At 37.3% G+C, this 25,339-nt stretch overlaps 1 protein-coding gene across 1 annotated transcript; it reads left to right on the top strand.

The window, feature by feature from the left end:
• Positions 1-11,413: 11,413 nt before the first annotated feature.
• On the top strand, positions 11,414-25,166 carry LOC101301986. Its single transcript, XM_004303044.1, has 18 exons — positions 11,414-11,694; positions 11,778-12,098; positions 13,531-13,616; positions 14,631-15,056; positions 15,132-15,221; positions 15,323-15,487; positions 15,560-15,782; positions 16,458-16,558; positions 17,560-17,646; positions 17,800-17,952; positions 18,046-18,201; positions 19,400-19,609; positions 19,682-20,374; positions 20,460-21,017; positions 21,425-22,033; positions 22,118-22,222; positions 23,310-23,573; positions 24,214-25,166. The coding sequence occupies exons 1-18, from the start codon at positions 11,577-11,579 to the stop codon at positions 25,003-25,005; spliced, it is 5,157 nt and encodes a 1,718-aa protein (XP_004303092.1). The 5' UTR covers positions 11,414-11,576; the 3' UTR covers positions 25,006-25,166.
• Positions 25,167-25,339: the final 173 nt, after the last annotated feature.

Below are 25,339 nucleotides of genomic sequence, written 5' to 3'. Positions count from 1 at the left end.
AATTTTATTTCTTTTCTTTTGATCCGTAGTAGTAGTAGAGAAGTAGTTAGGTTTTTAGGGAAGTAGGTAATTTTTTTTTTCTTCTTTTTTTCCCTAATAATTGATGGATGTTTTTGTAATTAAACATACCTATCAAATCTGATTTGAAATATAAAATAATAGGGATGTGTATTTAGATATTAGAGGTGTGTATTTAAAATTTCTTTTAAAAAGAGTAGATGGTGATACGTACATCATACTCTACTCCAAATTATAGTAAATTGATCTAGGCCTCAAGAACCTAGTCCTTTGATGACCATACCAATTTTACTTGGAAAAATTTTAAAAACAATCACGACAAATGAGCTACTCCAAATTTTATATATTTAGTTTCTGAAGTTTCAAAGGGTGTACATGAATTACAAAGCATGACGTTACATAATTTTTTAGTGCATAAGTTTTCCGTTAACTTTTCAAGGACAAATACGTCTCTTCAAGAATTAATGCCAAAAAAACAAAATACAAATAAACATATGTTGAAGGAAAAATACATTGATGTGTCTTCATCAAAGAAACTGACGAAGAGGGAATCATGTGATTATATGTAATTGAGCAATTAAACATTATTAGGTTTCATTACATTGTAATACCCATTTGTAACTATTATATTCATCCCCTATATAAGGGAGTTATCTAATGAGAATGAGTAGACCAATTGTCATTTTACTACAACACGTTATCAGCATTTTGTTCTAACCTTGAGTCATTGATCAAGATAAAACCCTAGAAAAAAAATTCCTCAGTCGCCCACCTCGGAGAGTACACCATTAGGTTTTGTCTCTGCCTTTTTGAAAGATCATGAATGATTGAATGTGAGAGTGATTGGTTACCGAATCAAAAGGGAGGATCACCACCGCAAACCGGATTATTCAGCGGCCACGCTCCAGATCGGTTTCGTTTCTGATTTCGGCTTCAACCAGCCTCACCTTTGGCTTTACACTGCCAGATATGCGTTCGGCGTGCCCCATACCAGCCCATCGCAGTCAGGCATCGTCTCTTCATCCCAATGTCATTGCGACAAGCACCTAGCGACGGCCTCTGCCCAACTTCGGCCAGCACCTAAAAAAAAACCTAACCGGATCTCCATATGATTACGGGAGTATCGAACCCCACTCGATCGTCGCCAGCCAGCCCAGCCGAACCAGCTTCCAGGATCGGATCCGCACTCAGCGCCGCACGACCTCCACAAACCCGGATCGTTAGATCCAACCCAACCTAGTACTCTTTTTGGTAAATTAGATATTTTACAAAGGTAATATCACAAAATTACCATGTGGTGAATTTTGATTTACTGTTTATTATATATAGATTTACCCTTTATGGTCTTTTAACAGTAAAAACAGAAAAGTAATTAATGTTTAAGTTATTTACTATTTTACCATCTATTACTTATTATTTATGATTAATTATAATGAGTATATCACTGTATATGTGGTTAAATGTTATTGTTTTTGCATATATATACCCATTGTCGTGTGATGATCAACATGTCAATTTTGGTGGCAACCCGATCAAAATGTGTATTGCGAGAGCAACCACTACACACACAGTTTATTTGACAGACTTCCAACTTACAAGTATGATTTACGTTAAAGTTGCCGTTTTCGTTAAATTTTATGCTAATACATGATATTTGGCATGTTATTTGAAGAAATTATTTTACGATCGTTATGACATGTTACAATGTTATATGCTACGCATATGTAGTTTAATTAAATGATTATTTATTAGCATATCATATAAATTGTGCTGCTATGATAAAGTAAATTGATAGCATAAAAATGACAAACTTGTGATGAAGCAATTTCACAAAGCATCAAAAAAGAATGTGACCACTATGGATCTTGGTCCTCAAATCTAATTTATATATCTTAGAAATTGCTTAACGTGGATGTCTCTATGACTGCATAGAAAGAAATGATAATGAAATTTCATGAGCTTATACGGTAAAGAAATTATTAAACAGTAAATTTTATTGTGATAACGAAATTTCACATTCTAAACGAAAATTCTGCATCTTGGAATATTATAATATTCGTGGATGTCTATTAAGACTGCGACACTAATATATCTTCTTCTTACTCTATTTTACAGATGGTTGAACCATCATAGCTGGACTTTAATTCATTGGACTCTCCAGAACTTGAGTACCAATATTAAGCCAATCAAGGCTCGAACATGGTAAAATTATGGAAACAGCTTTCCACAAGTAGTTTAATTAGCATTTCTTAAACGAAATTGTAAGGTTTGTCAGGATAAAGACATTTCCTAAAAATATGCACAGTAAAAGAAATCCCAAAGCAAAGGGCAATTACCATATTCATGTAGATTCCAATAATTGTTCAAAAGCATGTGGGAACAATGCACCACTTGAAAGCAGATCTTTATGAGAAGAGACATGAGCAGTAAAGTACCCTGCCACCATTGTGAATCAACAAAAATATTTAGATAAACATTGCAAACCAGCAAAGAATTAGCTGCAACTTACAGAAAGTATAGAGAATCATGGAAGCATGAGGAATTGAAAAAGTATCTTCAACACCAAGATTGAAAAAGTATTTTCAATCCTAGAGGCTTACCATACGAAAGATAGAGATGACGCGGATGTCAATCCAAGAAAGTTTCAGAGTTCGGTTAATCTGTTATTAATTTTCCAAGATATTCTTGTTTAATTAGACTGTTGTTTTGGTCTTAAAGTTTATGTGGATACTGCTTGATGAATTAGATGAGACCTTGATTTAATTATTGTTGGCCCATTATATTCCGAATTATATTCAAAAGCATTGAATTTATTCGATTTTTATTTACTGCAAATATACATGGTTCGACATAGCACTATAAATGCAAAACAATGCATCCACCAAATAAATAGAGAAATTATTAGAATGAAAAACATATCATTCTACTTTAATCGAAATGCCCTAATGGAATATGGGAATATGGGGTATACACTCCCATATACTTGTAAGGAATGTATCGAGGAAAATTCAAGTGCTCAGTTGATTGTGGGACCACCCACACTACTTGAACCTTGTAAAATTTTTAAAGATATCTGTGCCAACGATTATCATATAAAAAACAACTGTGGAATGAAATGGAATGACATTACCTCACATAAATGTGAATGGAAACACATTTTAAAGAACCTAACAAGTGATCTACAATGAAATGTAGGATATTGACTCACAAAGGCTTTGACATGACCACCTAGAAACACCTTGGTCATGACATGATGATCCATATTTTGAAGAATTCAAACTGACATCTCCTTTGAGTGAATAATAAAATGGGACAAAACTTAGTCACACTGCAAGGTGACCACGCTAACCCTGACCGCCAGACACTGCCGGTCCCAGCTAATGCTACTCCAATGTAGTCATTGCACTCTAAAGCATCTGATGCGCAACCTGTCTCCCGTTATGCCTTATTGATTAGTTCAAAGGTACATCACTCATTTTGCAAAGCCTATTCTTTAGCAAAAACAGGATCGAGACCTTCCTATGCTAAAGATAACCAAAATATTCCATTATTACGAAGAATATAATGTGATATGTGGACTTATCCATCTAGAAATGCGGACCTTTAAAGTGCTTTATGGTTCTGAAGGACGTCTTGACACACTGGTCACAAGTCGAATAATTATCCGCTAGAAATGCTGCATTTGCAAACTCTTAGCACATTTTATACATCTAAGGGCTCACCACCTTGATCATCAGCCTATAAGACTTGACAATGCTGAGAGTTCACATCAAAAGGACTTGATGTTTATTGCATGACGATCAAGATCGATGTAAAACATCTTGACACCCTATATGCATACCCAGAATGGTCTCGCAGAAGCCACCATAAATGATGGATATGGCACTGGTTATGCGCACCAATCTGCCTATATCTGCTTGGGGTTATGCAATATTGCACGCAGCCTAACTTACTCGTTTTTAGACCCACTGCTAGTACCATTTAATGCGTACAAGTTGGTAACTGGACATGAGCCTGAGATTTACGCATACTTGGTTATGCAGCATTTGTGCCTATTGCGCCCCCACAATGTATAAACAATGGGTACTTAAAAATGAATATGTATTTATATTGGATACGCACCTCCAACAATTATTCGCTATTTGGAACCCTTACAGGCGATGTCATCACTCAATTTACGGATTGTCACTTTGATGAAACAGTCTTCCCGTCGTTAGGGGGAGATAAGAAAAAAGATTTTCTATGGGAACGACAGGAATTGTCGTGGTTTCCCCACTCTGCCTCATCTCGATCCCCACAAAATCGATACCTTAAACGTAACAGTTTCGATGCCTGATATGTTTATAGATATTGCTGAAGTGACAAGATCACACATGTTAGCTGCAAATGCCTGCAAGGTTAAAAGTCCCCAATAAGGGACACGTTATCGTAGATAGAGGCGATGCAACCACACTTAGTGGAGGTGTGGTTGAGGCCGTGGCTTCCTAAGGGAATAAGGGGAGGCCACTTGGTTCGATCAATACTTGCCTAAAGGAATTGGGCGAGTAAGGCACAACTTCATCAATATAAGGAATCTTTCTCATAAGATTGTCTCTAATTACAGTTATGTCCATGAATCAATACTATAGTACGTTCCGATGTTTAAAATGATTTCAGAGATAAAATCTCAACAGATTACGAGAGTACATACACATTGATGATTCATACAGTTGCTTAAGGAATCATAGAGCATGAAGGTATTGAACCACGCTCTGTTGAAGAATGTCAACAAAGAGCATATTGGCCTTCATAAAAGTGTGATCCAGAAAGAGCTAGATTTTCTGACAAAGAGACATGTATTTGGTTTGGTAGTGCTAACCTTACCAAGTGTAAAACCTGTAAGATATAAATAAGTCTTTGTCAAAAAGCGTAATGAGAAGAATGAAGCCTTAAAGGACAAGGCTCGCCTTGTGGTGCCAATGTTTCTTGCAACGCTTTGGATTGACTACGAGGAGACATAATCTCCCATAATGGAAATGCAGCTCATCGATATGGTTAATACTTATCTCCATGGGGATCTTGATTGGGAGATATTCATAAAAGTGTCTGATGGCCTTAAACTATCCAACTCAAGTAACTTTAAACCACATAGTGCATTTGCAATTAGAATTGAAACGCTCACTTTATAGAAGTGACTACTTGGTTGGTAAGGGATACAAGATGGTGAACTATGCACTTGCGTACTCATAATGGAAACAAGTTCCGGATTTGCAATCATAGCTCTTATGTCGATGATAGGAACAAAGTAGGTACTCTTGATGAAATAAGAGAAACATCGAGCTACATGAAATCCAAATTGAAATGAATAATCTTGGGAAACTCTGTTAACAACGAGTTTGTGGAATATTAAACCACCAGTCTGCATGTGCCCAAAAGATTCTCAAACGATTTACATAGATGAATTGCATATTGTTAGCACTCCCAATGATCGATCGATGTTTGGATGTAAATGAATAATCAATTTTGTCTAAAGGAAGATGACAAAGAAGGGTTGAGAATCGAAATTCATTATCTAAAGTGCAATAGACGCAATATTGTACTTAACCTAATATTCTCAAAGAACTTATAGTTAAACTTAGCTCAACGCCAACGCAGTGTCTTTGGAAAGTATAAAGAATGTATTCTGAGACTTAAATGAACCATTGACTTGGGTTCATCCTATCCATATAGAAAGACAAAGGGAATGCAGATGGAACTGCAACCCTCTACATCAAAACCTCAAACGATGCTTTGGTTGGAGTTCATTAATGTCAGTTATCTATGGTCAATAGGTCGTTCCTAAACTAGGTATGTAATCATTATTGGGAACACAACGATACCTTGTGAAAACATGAAACTCTCCTCAAGATTCAAGTGAATATATCAAGTAAGATCCGAGGAGAATAGGAAAGACTTGTTTCTCAAATTGCAGCCTACGGCTATATCTGAAAGGCATGTGAGAAACATAAGAATGTAAAGAGGTTCCTAGCTCCTTGATTGATGTAGGGATCAGGGGGAGTGTAGACTTCATGGGAAGTCTAACACACGTAGGTGCGTTGTGCTCTTTTTTCCTTCGACCAAGATTTATTTTGTCCCATTGGGTTTTGTTACTAGGCAAGGTTTTGAATGAGGCAACACCACATGCACCAATTTAACTTTGACTTGGCACAAGGGAGAGTGTTGAAGGAAATACATTGATGTGCCTTCATCAAGAGGGAATCATGTGATTATATGTAATTGAGCAATCAGACATTATTAGTTATCATTACATTGTAATTACCATTTGTAACTGTTGTATTCATCCCCTATATAAGGGAGTTATCTAATGAAATGAGTAGACCAATTGTCATTTTACTACAACAACATAAGAATAAGAAAATAATTTTTTAGCCTATGTTGGACCCCAACCGTGGATCTGATGACGACATTTTTCAGGAGGAGGGTACTATATAAGAAGGTTGGGAATGCTTGGAAGAGAGTTTATTTTTTAAATGTTATGGTCCATTTTGTATTAGAAAATCGAATTTGCGGTCATGGCTAATTAACTATCTCAACTCTCAAGTTTGATATTGATTTAGAGTTTTCAGGTATTCGCAACAACTTTGACTTGCGGAGGGTATTGTTGATGACCTTGGTTGCAGTCAAGATTCTATACTATCTAATAGCTCATATTGTATTCCTACAACTACAATCAAGTTCAGTACCGAAAATTGAATAGCTATTAAGCTTTCAATTCATTACATATCTTAAATATGAAAAAAAAAAAAAAAAAAACAAAACTCATGACCCTTTATCCTCCTCGGAAATAATAAAACATAATCTCATATTCTCATTGCATCCATAGAGCCCATAGGCCTCGCAATAGTTTATTATGTACTGCCTTACGTATTTTGAGGTGCGTAAGGGGATCGTGAATGAAATGACGCCGTGTTTGTCTAAAGAATCTCATTGGCCACAACTATTATCTATAATTTTTTTCTTCCAAAAATAGATGCTTCAAGAGTACCCCTTCGAGTTTCATATACACTAGAGAGAGAGAGAGATGGAGACACAAAATTATAGCTTTGAGATATAAATAATTCCATAAGGTCAACGGTGTTATTAAGGTCATGACTAAAACTGTGTCGGGTTATGAATGTCATGTAACAATCTGAATTTTTAAAGCTTAACGTACATAACCTTGGAGCGTGTCATTTGTTTTGTATTGTTCTTAAAATTTTCTCTGTTTTTTTTTTTTAGGGAGAAAAGGGCAGTAGCCCGTTAAAAACTTTATTTAAAACTAGATGTTACAGTCAAGACTTAGAAGGTCTCGAATTGAGATTGGGATTGAATCCAACCATTCAACCATTCTCGAAGGGTCTGTTTCGATCTGGATTGGTATGTTCGTTGGAGCAAAAATTTGTTGTCGAAGATGGTTGGTATGTTCGCTGGTTAAGGCGGCGTGGTTCTGGTGGCAGATCTTAAGGGGGGAAAGTTAAGTTGTGTTAATGCATGCTTTGTCCTAAAGTTGAAAAATGAGTCCTCGAAGTAGTAAAATTGGTTCTCAAGGTAGTAAAATTGGTTCTCAAAGTTGTAATATGAGTCCTTAATGTTGTAAATTTTAATTACAACATTCGCCCTTAAGTGGTAAAATGTGTCCTTAAAGTGATAATTTAATCCTCAAAGTTGTATCAACTTTTTTTTTAATCTCTTTTTAATCACTTTAAAGACTCATATTACAAATTTAAAGATTAATATTACTACTTTAAGGACTCATGTGGTAACTAAGAATATTTACAACTTTAAGGACTCATTTACAACTTTAACGACTAATATTATCACTTCAAGGACTCATTTTACAACTTTAAGACAAAAGTTGATACATGTCATGCCTTAACACATTGTAGAATTTTCCATCTCAAGGATGGGGGCGGGCTCACTCCAATACCGGTGGTGGCGCTTTTAATTTGTTTGGGGTTGAGATCAAGGTCTCAACCGTCTGGGTTCCCTCTTTTAGGACTGGGTTCGTGGCTGGGCAACGATAGAGCTATGTAGACATGGGTCAGTGTCAATGCGGGAGGGCTTTGATCATGAACGAGGAGTTTGTTTTTGGTGGGGCCTGCATGCAGCTTTAGAAAGAGGCGGCTAGTGTGCAGCGGTGGGTGACGGCTGATGTGCAGTGATGGAAGACCAGAAGTCTTCTACTCGAAGTTCCCACTATGGTGGGTGCCTTGAGCAGTTTAAGGGAATGTGCCTGGGCATGGGCTGGTTTTTTTTAATTTGGGATCCAGATCCAACCTTCTTCAGAACCTGGGTTTTGGATTTAGGCTAGAATCTGAGCCAAATCAGCTTTTGGCGTCGGGGCGTCTTGGCATTTTTTATTTAAGTTTTAATTTCCGTTTAGTTTTGGTATTACTTTCTAGATTTCGGTAGTTTCCTTATGCAGGGCGTCATTCCACATACTCTTCAATGTAGTGTGCACGATGATATAACGAGTGATTTTTTATAGAGTATTGGTTCTTATTTTGCCCTAGCTTTTCTTCAAGCCAATTTGTGGCGGAGTTTAGAATATTTTATTTCTTTTAATTTTGTAACGCTTTTTTTTTCCTTCAAAAATATCTATATTGATACACTCAAGCCAAAAAAAACCATTACATACTCTCCCTCTACTAACTACATGTAGTTAAAAATTTTATGACACAAGATCACAGTGATACATATATTAGACACCCTAATCATTTGACAGTTAAACTACTCTACTAATTTGAGAGCCTACAAACTAAGCATGATAAGCAAAGTTACAGGCCTTTCATTCTTATTTATGATGTAACTGCCAACGTCTTTATTCCTATTTAATAACGGTTGTCAGCTTGTTTGAAAAAAAATAATTAAAATTCTAATTAATATTGTTTGATGTATCTATTTACAGTTGTGTCTATTCCTTCTGAACCATAAGAAAAACATAGGACGAAGCCTCCTTCGTCTACTATCAAACCTTAGCCGCCACTGTTAGGGATTTAACCAATGTTGATTGTTGCTGATACGCCTTCAATGTGGAGGAACCCTTCCCACCTTCGACTATCAAAGCCCAATCATCCAACATGGGAAGCTCCCAGAGATCACCCTCAAAGCTAAGAGGTTAAAACTTCCATGGACTTTGCTTCTTGCCAAAATGAGAACAAGCCCGATCGAATGGTGAAGATTGCTGGTTTGCAACCTAAACAAGGACAGCTGAAACCACAATTGGGAATGAAGTTATTCAAGGAGAGACTTGAATATGAGGAATCTATGTTATGTAGATCGATCTTGATCAAGCGTGATTTAGGCTCCATCACTCACTTCCATTGGATTTGAGGTATGAACCGAGTCATTATGAGTGCGACACAAAATGTGATGGTAGATTATCTAGGCGCGTGGACTTTGACGGAGTACATTGACGAAGCTAGAGCTGATACAGAAAGGTGATAGGTGATGTGCGGCACAAATGGGTGCCAAGGGTTTGGGTGTCCAAAACAAAATTGTGGGTTTTGCAAGGAGGGGTGCCCAAAACGTTTTGAATGCCCAACTCAAATACTTGTGTTTTGGAGGAAAATATTAGTTTGTTTGACAAATATTTAGAAAAAGTCACAGTTTGCCCTTTTCATCTGCCGCACATGCACCACAGGTGTTAAAATTGATGGACCGGTGACGACAATTAAACGTGAGTATGTTGTTATTGTAAAAACAACAGCCCGGGTACCATCTTAATAACTTTTAAAGTTCGGATACCTTTTTAACAATCCTCGAAGTTCCAAACACTGTGGAAGCATATTTAGAAAAAGTCATGTGCACCACACATGCTAAAATTGGCGGACCGGTGATAGAAATTAGACGTGGGTAGGAAGTTGTGAAAACAATAGTTCGAGTACCATATTAATAACTTTTAAAGTCCAGATACATTTTTAACAGTCCTCCAAAAACCGTTTGAAGCATAAAACCCTTTAAATAAATTACTTAAGGACACATTTACTAACTTAGAATGAAAATTATCATGAATCGGTATCAACAAGAATCAGTATGAGAATAGTTCATTCCATTATACTGTTTACTTACCATAAAGAATGAAAACATGAATGAAACTAATAACGATTGATGTTGTTTACTTACCATATGAAATCAGAATTAAAACTAGTTTGATTACGAAAATACCCTAGTAGAAAGGAAGCTAGAATGTTAGCAATTTTTTAGGGTTGGGTAATTTGAAAATATTATAATTATGTGAGGATATTTTGGGCAGAAAAAGTTGTTTCATAAACTTGATTATGATACCCATCTCACCCCTTAGGTATCAGATTATGATCATAAATAATCGATTTCTGATAATGGGACCCACACCTATTATAATACCTTAACATGTTAGTAAACGCCGAAATTCACCCATCCCGAAATCAATTCCACCTCTCTCAATTCTATTTCATGTTAGTAAACATGCCATAAGTTATTTTAAGAGAACAACAAATCATTCGTTTCTTACAAAAAAAAGAAGTTTTGGCTCCAAACTCTTGTGGCACGGTTAAAGTGATACCCATACTCACAAAACTATCAATGTGGTACATAAACTTTATTTTCGCAATCGACGAAAGGCATGAGGCCATTCTGTCACGGCGCCGTTTGTTTGATGACGTGATCAGATAACCACAAAAAATATTTCTTGAGAAAATTTTAGCACCGGACCCTAAACTCTTTTGGCACGGTTAAAATGATATCCACTGTTACAAAATTATCAATGAGGTATCCAACTTTATTTTCGCTACCTATGAAAGACCTGAGACCATTTTCCGTTACAACGTAAATAGAGTATTGATTTTTGGTTAAAACGTAGGGTAAACTCAGCAAATAGAGTCAATAAAAGAAGATAATAGGGTGTAAATAACCGCAAAAAAGAACATACTCTTCCTTCCACATACCCGAGTACCCGACCCCAAGAAAACCCGCGAAGAAAACCGTTGAATTTTGGAGCGCCCTTTTCCGGAACTGAGAAATAAGAATCCCAGCCCAGGGCCCACATGGCACGCACGCACGCACAACCCGAGAAACATTTTTCCAAGTTGTAGCTATAAACAGAGGCTTTTCTCTTTTCTGTTGAATCTTGATCAGCTCTCTCTCTCTCTCTCTCTCTCTCTCTCTCTCTCTAATTCCGAAAAAGCAATCTGACAAATACCACACCCAATTTATTTGACGCAGACGACGAAACCCATTATTACTCTCCCCCTTCCCCTTAAAATTTCACACAAACAAAAAAGAACAAAAAAAAATGAGCACTGTTGCTGCTGCCAGTACTACTTTTCCTTCTTCTTCTTCCTCCTCTTCTTTAAATCCATTACTTTTGCCTCTCTTCTATTTTATTTTCTCCATCAAACTATTATTAACTATTGTTCTTATTATTATTATTTATGGTGGTTGGTTTTGGTGTTGTTCCCCAAAATTTCACCCCGCACATCTGAATCAGTCACACCCACTCCTTCTTCGATTCTCGATTGCTTTCATTGATTTCTAGGGTTTCTGTTTTGGTGAGGTGAGCCATGGAAACGGGCTCTGAGGGGGAGAAGACCAGAGCTCAGGCTCAGGCTCAGGAGATCAGGACCAAGCGGAAAATGAAGACTCGTTCGCAACTGGAAGCTCTTGAGAAAGCTTATGCTGGTAGTTTAATTTTATTTTTGAAGAATTTTTTTGTTTAATTCAGTGGATGTTTAGTGTGTAATGTGGATGTGTGTTGATTTTAGTTGAGCAATACCCGTCGGAGTCGGTGAGAGCTGAGCTGTCGGCGAAATTGGATCTCTCCGATCGGCAGTTACAGATGTGGTTTTGCCACCGGAGGTTGAAGGACCGCAAGCCGACGCCGGCGACCGGAAAGCGGCAGAGGAATGACTCTCTGGCCGAAGCGACTGGAGTTGTTTCTGAGGAAGGACTACAGCAGTCGATCATAGAGGCGCGAGCTGTTGCATTTGTGGAGGCGCAGCTGGGCGAGCCGTTGAGGGAGGATGGGCCGATACTTGGGTTGGAGTTTGACTCGTTGCCGCCCGATGCATTTGGTTCGTCTATAGGTACATTTCCTTTTTCGGTTTTATTTCTTAGTCCTTGTAGTGCGACAAGCCTGTCTAGGAGTATAGTCCTGTAGTTTGATTAATAACATAGGAGTAGTGCTGATTTCGTTATGAGTTGCTTGGTGGCTTCCTATTCTGTTTGCATGTCTCCATTATTCGGGAGTGTAAATACTTCTTTCTTATTGGAGATGATGTTTATTGATGTTATGAGCAAGATTTACTGTCGTGCAAGTACAATAGGATTAGTGCCAGAGCTTAGAGACCACTCCTGGTTGATGGAGGAAATGTTATGCCGCAGACAAGTTCAAACTGTGTTAAACAAGTTCATCTGATTGATTAAGCAGTATATGATAAAGTGTTTGTCCTTTAATAATGTAATAAACACAATTTGGAAATTCACTTTTAGGTTCTTTTGGTTGTTGTTTGGCGAATAGTGAAAAATAGTCTCTGAGATTCTCTGCTCATGTGAGGGATGGAGTGATTGTGAGAGATTCCCAGACAACTTTTGTGGGATGACGAAGGCTGGTTTAAGGGTGTGAGGGCAGACTTTTTCTAACTTCTAATCTCTATCCACAAGGGATTCCTAAACACTACCACTATGAATTCTATACCTTTCGTTACATTTCATTTCATTTCATTTGGTGTCCCTGACTTGTTGAAAGTACATTGGTCTTGGAACTGGTCTTTGTCACCGCAGCATCGTTTTCACTGTTGGATGTCCTTTCCTGCACCTACCATTTTCTGCATTAGGAATCTGTATACCATCACTAGCAACAATTCTTCTTCCTCTTATTATTTTATGGATTACATGATGTGCATCCATTAGATCAACCGTATTCTTACTGATCTGCCGCATCTAGCTGTTGGCATTTGGATTGAAGAGGAACTGTTTTGTTTGGGTGTTTTTGTATGCACTTGAAGTTTACTATTGCGGATAAGTTATTCCAAGGATAGAGAGATCCCGTTGCTTTTTTCTTGTGTTTCCCTTATGTCACATTAAGACGTCATCGCTTATGTAACTGGTATTGATTTTGGTTGTCGTACATTTGTCTAGAATAAGTTGACGTTGGTTGCATTAGAATCCAGTATGCTCCCTCTGTGCAGTCATTGAAGAAAAAAAAAGCAAATAGGGTGGATACATGCTCTAAGGAAATCAATATTAGTGGGCTTCGATGGTTGTATATTGCCTATAATAAGATCATCTTGTTTGAATTAGAATCAATGATGCTTCCTCTGTGAATACGAAGAAACAGGAAACCAATAATATTGGGACTTTATGTTCATTTGACATGTTCGTATTTTTATTCATTCTTTCTTACATTCTTTTACTCCTCATCTTTCTTGACATGGGTGGTTGATTGCATCCTTTTTGGGAGTTACAGTGTACTTTGTAATGACCTGTCCCCTGAATTTCTTTTTAAAAATCATATAGGAGTGGCAACTGTTAGGCAGCAAAAGCAATCAGGATGGCCATGTGATGCAAATATACACGAGCAGTCTAATGCTAAACCAATCAAGGTTTGTTATTTTACATCGTGTTATGAAGGCTGTAGCTGATGTAATTCATACTAAAATTCCTCTGTCTTCTCAGTCATAGTTGGTTGTCCTCATATTGATTCTTTGAAGCTGATGGATTTGATAATATCATTCTCATTTCATGTACAATCAAAGCTGGTTTCCTTGTGTTTATTTGTGTTGCTGATGCTCATGCCTCAGATATGTTGTAGTTAGCAGGAGATGCTAGTTACAAATGTACATGATACGCCTAAAAAAAAAAACCCTTTGGCATGTTTTCTCATATGCACAGAATTTTTGTGTTTTTCCCTTCAAAGTCGTGGGTTCTTTGCTTAATTTGTTCTATTTTGTGGTTCTATCTGAAAAAAAAATGCCGTCTAATGTTTCATATTGTAAACGATTAAACTTTTGCGTGTCTATCTCTTAGGAGTAGTATTTTGTAGTACAAGGACAAAAAGGTAAATATAAAGTCACCAAAACTATAGTTGTTGACACCAGTAATTAATAGTATATCAAGCAATTACTAGACATGCTTTCTAACACCTATCTTGAATGTGCTACTCTCTTTCTCTCCAACTATGTCATTGGGTCCTTTTGTTAGTCTGTGTAGATAACAGATTTTTTGTTACCATCCTTTCGGTTCCTGTATCGCTTCCGTCTTATAGAAATCATTCTTTTACTTTTTACGTTGGTCTCTTGTTGATTTTTTTCTTCTAATGGAATTTCTCAGTTTACTCATATTTGTTGCCCAACCCTATCTTGAATGTGCTGCTCTCTTTATCTCTAACTATGTCATTGGTTTCTTCTCTTGACCTGTGTAAATGACAGAGTTTTGTTACCATCATTTCAGTTCCTGTATCTCTTCACTCTTATAGAAATCATTTTCTTTTACTTTTTACACTGGTCTCTTGTTGATCCCCTGTTATTTTCTTCTGATGAAATTCTTGATTTACTCACATCTGTTGCTGAAGAAGTAAAATGTTAACCAGCTAATATGTGCCCTTGGTTCATTGTCAGGGAGCTTCAAGGACTGTCCATGAATACCAGTTTCTTCCAGAAAAGCCAACTGTTAGGACAGATGCTTATGAAAGGGCTGCCCCGTCTCACCACTATGGTTCACCTACTGAATCTCGCCATCCAAGGATTCCATTATCAACTGTGTCCTCGTTCATTCATGGTAATGAACAAGTACCCACTGTATATGGATTTCAAAGCCCGATGGTCGGACTAAATCTTTTGTCACAGCAAGGCAGGGCGGGTCACCTCTTGCCATCTGCTGCAGAAGAATATGGCAATGTTCTTGGAAAAAACTTCACAAATGTTACCATGGATTCTCATTTTAGTACTCACCTGATTAATCAACTAAACAATCCTCTTATACCTTATGCCAGAAGGGTGGCTCATGACGAGGATGATGTTCTACAGTTGGAAAGGAAGCACAAGGTCTCTAAAGCACTACATAGTATTCATTACTTCTTAATTTTAATCATCATATCAACCACATTATTACTATTACAGAGTGAAGAAGCAAGAATAATGCGGGAAGTTGAAGCCCATGAGAAAAGAATACGTAAAGAGCTTGAAAAACAAGATATCCTGAGACGAAAGGTTTAGTCCTCACCAATCATACATGTTTTGCAGACTTTAAAGATGCTTATATTTATTTTAATTTTACTTTATTTCATATATTTTTCTTTTGATATGTCAAGAGAGAGGAGCAGATAAGGAAAGAAATGGAGAGGATTGATCGGGAGAGGAGGAAGGAAGAAGAAAGAATATTGCGTGAAAAGCAGAGAGAGGAGGAGAGATACCTAAGGGAGCAAAGGCGTGAACTGGAACGAAAGGAGAGATTCTTACAGAAGGAGTCAATAAGAGTAAGTCAACGTACTTCTTAGCTGCTATCCCATAACATAAAACTTTCTTAAAGGTGAATTTGATGTTTCCAGGCTGAGAAAATGAGACAAAAAGAAGAATTACGAAGAGAGAAAGAGGCAGCAAGGCTTAAAGCTGCTAACGAGAGAGCTAGTGCTCGTAAAAATGCTAAAGAATCAACAGAACTCATTGAGGATGAATGCCTGGAACTCATGGAGTTAGCTGCATTGAGCAAGGGACTTCCTTCAATGTTGTCTCTTGATTATGAAACCTTGCAAAATCTTGAATCATTTAGAGGTAAGCGCCATTGATGTTTAAGTTATTATTTTCTTACAGAATTCGGTTAATTATTTCCTTTTTATGTGGTAGCAACAGTCATGTCTTATTGACATTAGAATTTTTTTTTTTTTTCATAAACAAACAGTGTCCAATAATAACTTTGTTTTCATCCAAACCATCCTTTTTTTTTAGGCCTCCCTTTACACTCTTTTTCTGCTAGAATTTTATTTGGTTTATTAAAAAAAAAAAGAATTTTATTTGTTTGGGCCTCTTAGGTCCCCTATGGTCCTATATAACCAAAAAAAAAAGAATTTTATTTGGTTAATAAGCCCATATACCTAGCGACATATAAGTACATGAGAGAAAATAATATGAAAACATTTAAGTTGCTGTATTGTAGCACTCATGTGTGAATAAAAACATAGCTAGTCATATGATATGGTCTGAGCTAGTTAGGTTTCTTATTCTGACAAATAATATGCGCTATTTGCTGTGATTTTTATTTATATAATTTGCCATACCTGAATCCCCCGGGGTAATGCCATCCACCCCCCACCCCCGGGTATAATGCCATCTTGTGCTGAGTACATTCCCACCCAAATCTGTGCAATTGGGTAATCTTGTGCTGTATGCCTGGTCTGTACGGAGGCTTTTCTGTATGTTTCTCTAACATGTATTTTTTTTCATTGCTAGATATGCTGAGTACATTCCCACCCAAATCTGTGCAATTGAAAAAACCTTTTGGTATTCAACCTTGGATGGATTCAGATGAAAACATTGGAAATCTTCTTATGGTGAGTGTTCTTATGTCCTATCTTTTGTTTTCGTGACTTGTATGCTCCACGAGATTCTTAACTAGATTTATGTAACCTCTCTCTCCTTCTCTCTGTCTCTCTGTCTCTCTCTGTCTCTGTCTCTCTCTCTCTCTCTCTCTCTCTGCACTTCCTTTTTGGAAGAAATGTGTCATGTGCTCTAGATGTACGTGGACACACCACACACCCAGACATATGTAGGTCAATTAGTTGGTGGATTTTTAATCTAGTTTTACATTTATTCTAAGTTTGTCGAGCACTTCCTTTCATGTATCCTACTTTGCATTTATTGACACAACACACACCCAGACATATGTAGGTCAATTAGTTGGTGGAGTTTTAATCTAGTTTTACATTTATTCTAAGTTTGTTGAGCACATCCTTTCATGTATCCTACTTTGCATTTATTGCTTTGATTATTTTCAACATGCACAATTCAAGTCAACCTAAGGTCTTTTGAAATTCTGATTTAGATATACTGATTTTAGTTTCTCTCGACTGTCTATATTTGATATCAAGTTAAACTCAGTATCTCTTATTATTCCATCAGTGTTGGATTATGACATGTATTTATCTTTTACATTTTTTCTCTAGAATTTTCATTGAATGATATTCCATAACAGATTGGCTTAAAATATTGAGAACACTATGATAATATCTAAGGGTAGGATTGGAAAGATAAAATTCAACCCCCATGTACAACATAATGATTTGATAGCTAATGACTTCAACGATTGTCATATTTTAAACAACATTATTTGTGAGTATGACAACATTATTTGTGCTTGTTCTTGATTGTTTCTTTACCAATCCACAGAGGCCCTAATACAATGTTAGAAGGAAGTGTGTAACTTGTTAGTTTGTTTTATTCAAACTATTTCGATCTATAGATTATATTAATTAGTTTGAAATAGAATGATGTCTTTATCTATGATTACAAATACTCTTACCTTGCAATCTATTGACTCGAGCTTATTGTTTAGGCATGGAGATTTTTAATTAGTTTTGTGGATGTTCTTGGGCTCTGGCCGTTTACTCTCGATGAACTCGTTCAAGCTTTTCATGACTATGTAAGTTGTATTTTTTTATTTATTTATTTATTTTGGCAAGAGGTCTTTAGCTTCTGTAATGGGTTTGGCGAGAGTCTGTGGATCTCACCCATTGTTTTTTATTTTTCTATCATGTATGTGTAGTTCACTAAAAAGTAGCTCTCTTCTGTTCAGGATTCTAGGTTGCTGGGCGAGATACATATTTCACTTCTAAGATCCATCATTAAAGACATTGAAGATGTTGCAAGAGCACCTTCCATGGGGGTGGGAGCTAATCAGAACTGTGCTGCAAATCCCGGAGGCGGACACCCTCAGATTGTAGAAGGGGTAAGAAAATCTCGGTTATTCTCTGCATCTAAATTTAGTTTGTGCTGGGTTCTTTCTTTTGCATTTACATCTTTTCTTGGAATGTTGTTTTAGGCATATGCTTGGGGATTTGACATCAAAAGCTGGAAGTGCAACTTAAATCCGCTGACATGGCCTGAAATATTGCGGCAATTTGCTGTATCAGCAGGATTTGGACCGCAACTGAAGAAGAGGGGTGTTGAACTAGCATATCGTCACGAGGACAATGAGGTGACTTATTTACTGAAGTGAAACAAAAAATAATAATGAAGTGTAGAACCTGCTGTTGTTATTATGCTTCATGCTCAATCTTTAACTACATAGTTGTTTTTTATGCTTTCTGTTGAGATTGTGAAATAAATCCGACACTGAAAATATATTTATGTAAGGATTTTATTTGTTTTTTGTGATTATTCTGATTCATTAATTTTGTTCATGCTCTTCCATTAAATTGTTTCTGTTCATATATGGTAAACCAGGCTGGCCACTTTATAGCCTCGGTTTATCTTAAACCAGGCAGAATTTAAATATTGGTAAAGAGATTAATAGAGATAAGAAATTGAGAGCCTAGTAGCTTACTTGTTTCCTGTGTTTGCTAGTGAAGGTTTACTTCTATTCTCTTAGAAGTTGGAATCCTTGGGTTGTTTCTATCTCTTTTTGTGTCATAATTGAAGAGTTAGGTAACAAATCTGTTTTGGTATTGGACACCTCATTTATTTGTTAGATAGTTGAAAGCCAAGGTACCCTACTGTCATATGATATATGTAAGATGGTTACTCATGGTAGGGTAATGCTTGTTACTTTATTCAAAACTGAAGAACCAGCTTTCTCTGGCTCCCCAGTCGTGCATGATATGGGGCAGTGAGATGGCAGATTATTTGCTTTACTGCCCTCAGTGCCCTGTGCATTAAAATTGTGGCTGAGGTTTTTTGGGGAAAATTTGACTGAAGTATGTAATCCTAGCAGCAGGAAGGCAAAAGATTGTTGGTAGGAAGGATACTGGAGGAGGGATTGGAGCTGTGGGGTTGTGTGTATTATATTACGTTTTGGTTCCATTGTTTGTCTTCTGAGTTTTTGTACATTCTATTACTTCTGTCATGCTAATGCAATAGTCCATTATTAGTCTAAAATTGTTTTAGATCTAAATACTTAATAGAAAGTGAGCGGCTACTGATGTTTTCCAGTGACTCTAGTCTTCATTGGTATAAGGTGCTTGGCTACTAATATAGACGAGTACATTGTAAAAAAAGAAAAACAGAGTATGTTTACCCTTTTTCATGATGACATACTTTTTTCGGACTGCTGTCGTAAGGAATCTAAATATAATATAATCCTCGATCTCCAGGAGTTCTCTACCTCATGATATATTTGTCTCTAAGACTGTTATTTCGTATTCGATTTGGTAATATATATGTAAATGCAATTGCAGGTTAGTGATGTCAAGGATATAATATCCAATTTACGCAGTGGAGTAGCTGTAAAGAATGCCTTCGCTATTATGCAAGAAAGGGGTTTTTCTAATCCTCGCAAATCAAGGCATCGCTTGACTCCCGGGACTGTTAAGTTTGCAGCATTTCATGTTCTTTCTCTTGAGGGGAGCAAGGGCCTTACCATATTAGAAGTTGCAGACAGGATTCAGGTAATTCTAGATGTGATGACTATTGCATTTTTCCTTGACTAGCATCTAACTGTCTTTCCTTATATATTCAAGAAATCAGGACTTCGGGATCTAACAACAAGCAAGACACCAGAAGCCTCGATAGCTGCTGCTCTTTCTAGGGACTCGAAACTGTTTGAGAGGACTGCTCCTTCTACTTACTGTGTACGTGCTGCCTACAGAAAGGACACAACGGATTCCAAGGCAGTACTTTCTGCAGCCAGGGAAAGAATCCAAAATTTCAGAAGTAAGATTTTTGATGTAGAAGGAGCTGATGAAGCTGAAAGAGACGAAGAATCTGAAAGTGATGCAGTAGAGGATCCTGAGGTTGATGATTTAGGTACTGAAATAAGTTCAGAGATAGTAGCTCACAGATCTGAAGTAGCCAAAAAAGTGGGTGAGAAAATGTCTTTGGAAAGCAGAAAAGGACGTTACGAGGTTAATAAAGCTCCAGGAGACGTTAGGAATGTCACTGAAGGAGTTCCTTCAATCAATTCTGAAGCGTTCATCAAGGTTGAAGACACTGGTTCCTTGAATAATTCTGCTGACGCCACAGGGATCTGCACCAATGTAGCTAATCATGATCAAGAAGATACAGAGATTGATGATAGCAACCCTGGTGAGCCATGGGTTCAAGGACTTACAGAAGGAGAGTACTCTGATCTTAGTGTTGAGGAGCGCCTCAATGCACTTTCTGCTTTAATTGGTGTGGCTATAGAAGGAAACTCAATTCGAATTGTTCTTGAGGTATATTAACCTTCCACGTGCATGAAATTGAATAATTTGCCAAAGCAGGTTTAGTTTTTGTATTTGAAATGTTAGCTCTTTTCAGGAACGTTTAGAGGCAGCGAATGCTTTAAAGAAGCAAATGTGGGCAGTGGTGCAAGTTGATAAACGGCGTTTCAAAGATGAACATTTCATCAAAATGCAATATACCCCTTTCAGTGGGAACAAGACCGAGCAGATCCCGACAATTCATTCTTCAGATGAGAGGCAAAGTCCATCTACTGTTGATGAGAAAAACATTGAGAGGACAGTGAAGCTTTCTATCCCACAAGACCATATTGTTGATCCACAAAATGAGCAAAATTATATCAACAGTTTTCCCTCCGTGGGAAACCTACAAATGCAGGAGAACTCTGTTGGTCCAGACAATTACCCATTTCAGCAACCCAGTCTTATTGCTGATAAGTCACACAAACATTTAAAGTATTATATTGGTCACAAAGCAGAGGAGATGTATGTTTATCGATCACTGCCTCTCGGCCAGGATCGTAGGCATAATAGATACTGGCAGTTTATTACATCTGCCTCTCGAAATGATCCTGGTTGTGGCAGGATCTTTGTTGAGCTGCATGATGGTCGATGGAGGCTTATTGATTCTGAGGAGGTAGTTTTCTCTAGGTGTTCATATTGTCTTCTGTTAAGTATATGTTGTGCATCTACTATTGGTTTCCCCTACTCCAGCTTACTTTATGAGTCTTGCTTCCCAATGTTTGTTTGTCCCAGAATATATGGTGAATTCTAAATAAAGAATTATGAACTATTTCAGATATGTGCTCCTGTTGCATATCTCCTACAAACTGCAGTGCTATTGCAATTTATAATGTTGTCTGGGTTTTGTTGATGAAAGGCTATTACTGTGAAACAGTGACTTATTGGATTGTTATTTCCACTAATTTATTTTATCTGCTGTTTGATGTATTTATTTATTTATTCATCTGTTCTTTTTTTATTTTAATTTTTATTTTATCATATGTGGGTTTTCATTTTGTACAGTCTGGACTCTGGATGCAGGGCTTTGATGGTCTTTTGGCATCTCTGGATGTGCGTGGGTATAGGGAATCCCATTTGCAGGCAATGTTGCAGATGACTGAAATATTCTTCAAAGAAACTGTTAGGAGAAACATGTTGCATTCTAACCGAAGGAGGCATGTCAAAGACACTTCTAAAATTGAAGCTGTAGAAATGCCTTCTGGGTATGATTGCAGTGGTGGTACGGATAGCCCTACCAGCTCTGTTTCTGTTGCTGACTTTGATATGTTAGAGAGCTCAATGACTTTCTCAATTGAGCTAGGAAAGGACGAAACTGAGAAAACTGGTGCTTTAAACAGATATCATGATCTGGAGAAGTGGATTTGGAAAGAATGTATTGGTTCTTCAATATTAAGTGCTGACAAAAATGGGAAAAAAAGGTGTCCGCAGCTGCTGGACATCTGTAATTCTTGTCGTGGAATTTTTTATTTTGAAGAAAATCACTGTCATTCTTGTCATAGAACTTTTGGCAAGGGCGAAGTAGTTTTTTCACAACATGTGGCATTGTGTAAAGAGAAGTTGAATTCTAATTGCTCGGCCTCTTCTCCGCTTAGGATGAGGTTGCTGAAGGTGCTATTTGCTTTGACTGAGGTAACTGCTATGGACATTCTTGCTTCATAATTTGCAGTTCACACTACTTCTATATCTATAATAATTTTTGACACCATTTGATAGGTTTATGTTCCATTAGAAGCTCTTCAACCTCTTTGGACCGACATGAACCGTAATTCTTGGGGTAGAAAGTTACACTCCTCGTCATCAGCTGAAGAACTTCTCCAGGTTACGTATTTGCTTTGCTCCCTTTTATGAAACATCTTGTTTTTTTTTTTCCTTTCTTTTTTCGGCACATGTTGAGAGGTTTATAGAGGCACCCTTAAGAGGTCAATGACTGTTGCATATTGGAGATTTACATCCACTATTGCTCAAACACAACAGTTTCTACAGAATTGAGAATGTTTCTCGCTTTAGTACATATACATATACATATACATATACATATACATTATACAGTGCCCTTCCAACGAGGGATCCCTTTTTTTGACATATATGAGGGATGGGGGATTACACCAACTTTTTGATCACAAAATCACATCTCCACCGTTCAATATGTAGTTATATATGAGTAGATCACTTTTGCAAATTTTCAGAAATTTTGGTGATCGTTAAGGCATTCAAAACTACGATTTTTAATTATAAGCATGAACGGTTCAGGTCTGGCAGATTTGGTTCGTTCATTGATTTAATCTTGTTCGACATCTTAACGTCAACAAATTGGCTGAAAATTTGCAGAATTGATCTATATATAAGGACCAACAAACTGAACGGTAGAGATTCAAAAAATATAATAAAAAAGTTGGTGTAATCCCCCATCCCTCGTATATGTCAAAAAAAGGGATCCCTCGTTGGAAGGGCCCTGATACATTATATATATATATATATATATATATATACTTTGTAGAGTTTGTTACTTGCTTCATTCCGATCTCTATAACCTTGCCTCTGCAAGCTTGTTAAAGATGATTCTTCTAATCAGAGTCAGAGGGTAACAATTTTGGTACTTTAGTACCCCACACTTTGGACGTTGTTGTTTCAGAGTTGATTGGATGTAGTCCAGTTTACATATGCATTCATTTAGGTGATGGAAGTGTCCTGTATTGGTATTGGGACTGTTATTATAATCACTCCAGTGTAAGTGTCGCATGGCATTTGAGAACATAAAGATCACAACAACTGTCAAAGAACTGATTTATTCATTTTTCATTTGGTTTTGTGGGCCAAAACAGATTTCTGGTTGTATTTCAGATTGTTTTTGCACAGCATGTACTAGGCTGAGCCAGAAGTTGTCTTTTCTTTTTATAATCTTCAGGTTCTGGCATCACTGGAGAGTGCCATAAAGACAGAATATTTATCTTCAAATTTTGAGACTACCAGTGAGCTTCTATATTGCTCGAATGAAAAAGGATGTGTCACTAGCAATTTTTCTTCTCCTCATAGAGTTTCTGTGCTTCCATGGATACCACTCACAACCGCAGCTGTGGCTCTTAGGCTCATGGAGTTTGATGCGGCCATCTCTAACATGCTACAGCAGAAGCTGGAGAGTCATAGAGAGAAGGAATCTGGGCATTTTATTGTAAGTGATTTCGTATTATATCATATAATTTATTTTAGAACAGAATCCTGCATGTGTGCACTTGAAATGAAAATAACGAATGCAACTGTGAATATATTTGATGTGCATGTACTTATTTGCCGGTCAGTGATCCTGATCATGTCTCTTGGTAAAATATTACTCTCCTGCATTACAATATATCTGCTGGTAATTGAATCTGGTCAATTATGGGAATATTGCACAACACCACTGTATTAAGTACTTTCAAGGTGCATAAGTGGAATGAGGGATGAAGATTTAATTATGGTCTTAATCGACTGCTAGAAAAAAATATCTATTGGGCCCAAGTAATAAGAGATATCAGTTGGACTTTGCATTTGTTATAACCGCAGAGACTGGAAAGAAAAAGATAAACAATTAAGCACAAGGTTGATATTAAAATGCTTCCCAACATGTCTTGGTCCTTAAGAGAGTTCATTCCATGTGTACTAGTAACCATATGACATGGTTTTGAGAAAGTTGTAAATGTGTTTCCCGAAGTAGACAAAGATCTATCAAGAATTTGTTACCTCACCAAGTAGACATGTTTCTGTAATTGAATCCAACTTCTATTACTACTTCTCAGTTGGATGCTCTACTGATCCTTTACTTTGTATCACAGAAGCTTCCAACAAGATCTGCTGTCATGAAAAGTTCCCAGAATAAGGAGAAGTCAGGAGCTCCACATCAATCTGAAGAATTCAAAGAAGGCCAGCAGGAGTATTTGAGGAGTGGACTTGCCAGCCCTTGCCATGGACTAGGTTGTGGTCAGACTCGTAGTGGGAGAGTGCCAAAAAAGGCAATTAGTTTGAGGGGCGATCCTAGGAAGAAGAGTAGAGTTACATCCAAAGATAGATTAGGACAGGTGCATGTACTGAAATGGAAAGGCAAACCACGTGCACAAGGAGGGCGTAAGCGTGGAAATCGGAGCATTAGAGGCAATCAGCCAACGCTAAACAGGATAATTCAGATTGGTGGGGAGAGAAATAGCCCAAAAGAGTGCGTCTTTTATAAACCAGCAGAGAACTTGGGTGAGGAGAACTGGAATGAAGGTGAAACTGCGGCAGAAAATGCAAGTGGTTCGGGAAGAACAGAGTATGAAGAGGAAAATGGCGATGCATCCAGAGATGAATTTGATCATGTGAATGTGGATGACTATGGCCGTGGCTTCAATGGCAAATCTGATGACTTATTGGAGGGAGGTGATTATAACGTGGAGGGTTACCAAGACGATGTCAATGAGGATTACGATGAAGGTGAAGCTGCACAAGATACAAAGGGGGATCCGGATTACGATGGTGCCAGATATATCAATGATGAGTGGGATGAAGAGGAATGCATAGCTGATGATGGACATCAGAACAGGATACTTCGGAACAGAAACAGATCCTCGTCGTCAGACTATAGTGACTAACTAATGAACTCTTAAATTAATTTCTAGTTAAGGGCTTAACTGCAGTACTGTACAATCATGGATTGATAGGGCAGGTTGCCCTCGTTGATCAACTTGAAAGGAACCAAGTGATTTGACAAAGGCACTCTACTAATGCAATAGTACGTATTTTGAAGTTCAAACAAACCTCAGTCGCAAATTTTTCTGTAGGAAAGATTAACCAAATCAGCGTCAATCTGTTATTATCAATTTGGATTAGTCTCTATAGCTTTTTTCAGCAGCCCCTATATTTTCCTTTTCTCTCTGGAGTTTAGATTTTGAAGATCTCCTTGGACTGTGAAATTAGCCAAGAACA

Source organism: Fragaria vesca, linkage group LG6 (assembly GCF_000184155.1).
Source record: "Fragaria vesca subsp. vesca linkage group LG6, FraVesHawaii_1.0, whole genome shotgun sequence".
Taxonomy (NCBI): Eukaryota; Viridiplantae; Streptophyta; class Magnoliopsida; order Rosales; family Rosaceae; genus Fragaria; species Fragaria vesca.
This window is presented reverse-complemented; position numbering and strand designations above follow the sequence as displayed.

Excerpts from the sequence above, each read along its gene's own strand:
- LOC101301986 (XM_004303044.1), top strand. The coding sequence starts at position 11,577 with ATGGAAACGGGCTCTGAGGGGGAGAAGACCAGAGCTCAGGCTCAGGCT. Across the intron at positions 13,617-14,630 it reads CTAATGCTAAACCAATCAAG|GGAGCTTCAAGGACTGTCCA; the intron begins GTTTGTTATTTT and ends GTTCATTGTCAG. Across the intron at positions 15,057-15,131 it reads AGTTGGAAAGGAAGCACAAG|AGTGAAGAAGCAAGAATAAT; the intron begins GTCTCTAAAGCA and ends TTACTATTACAG.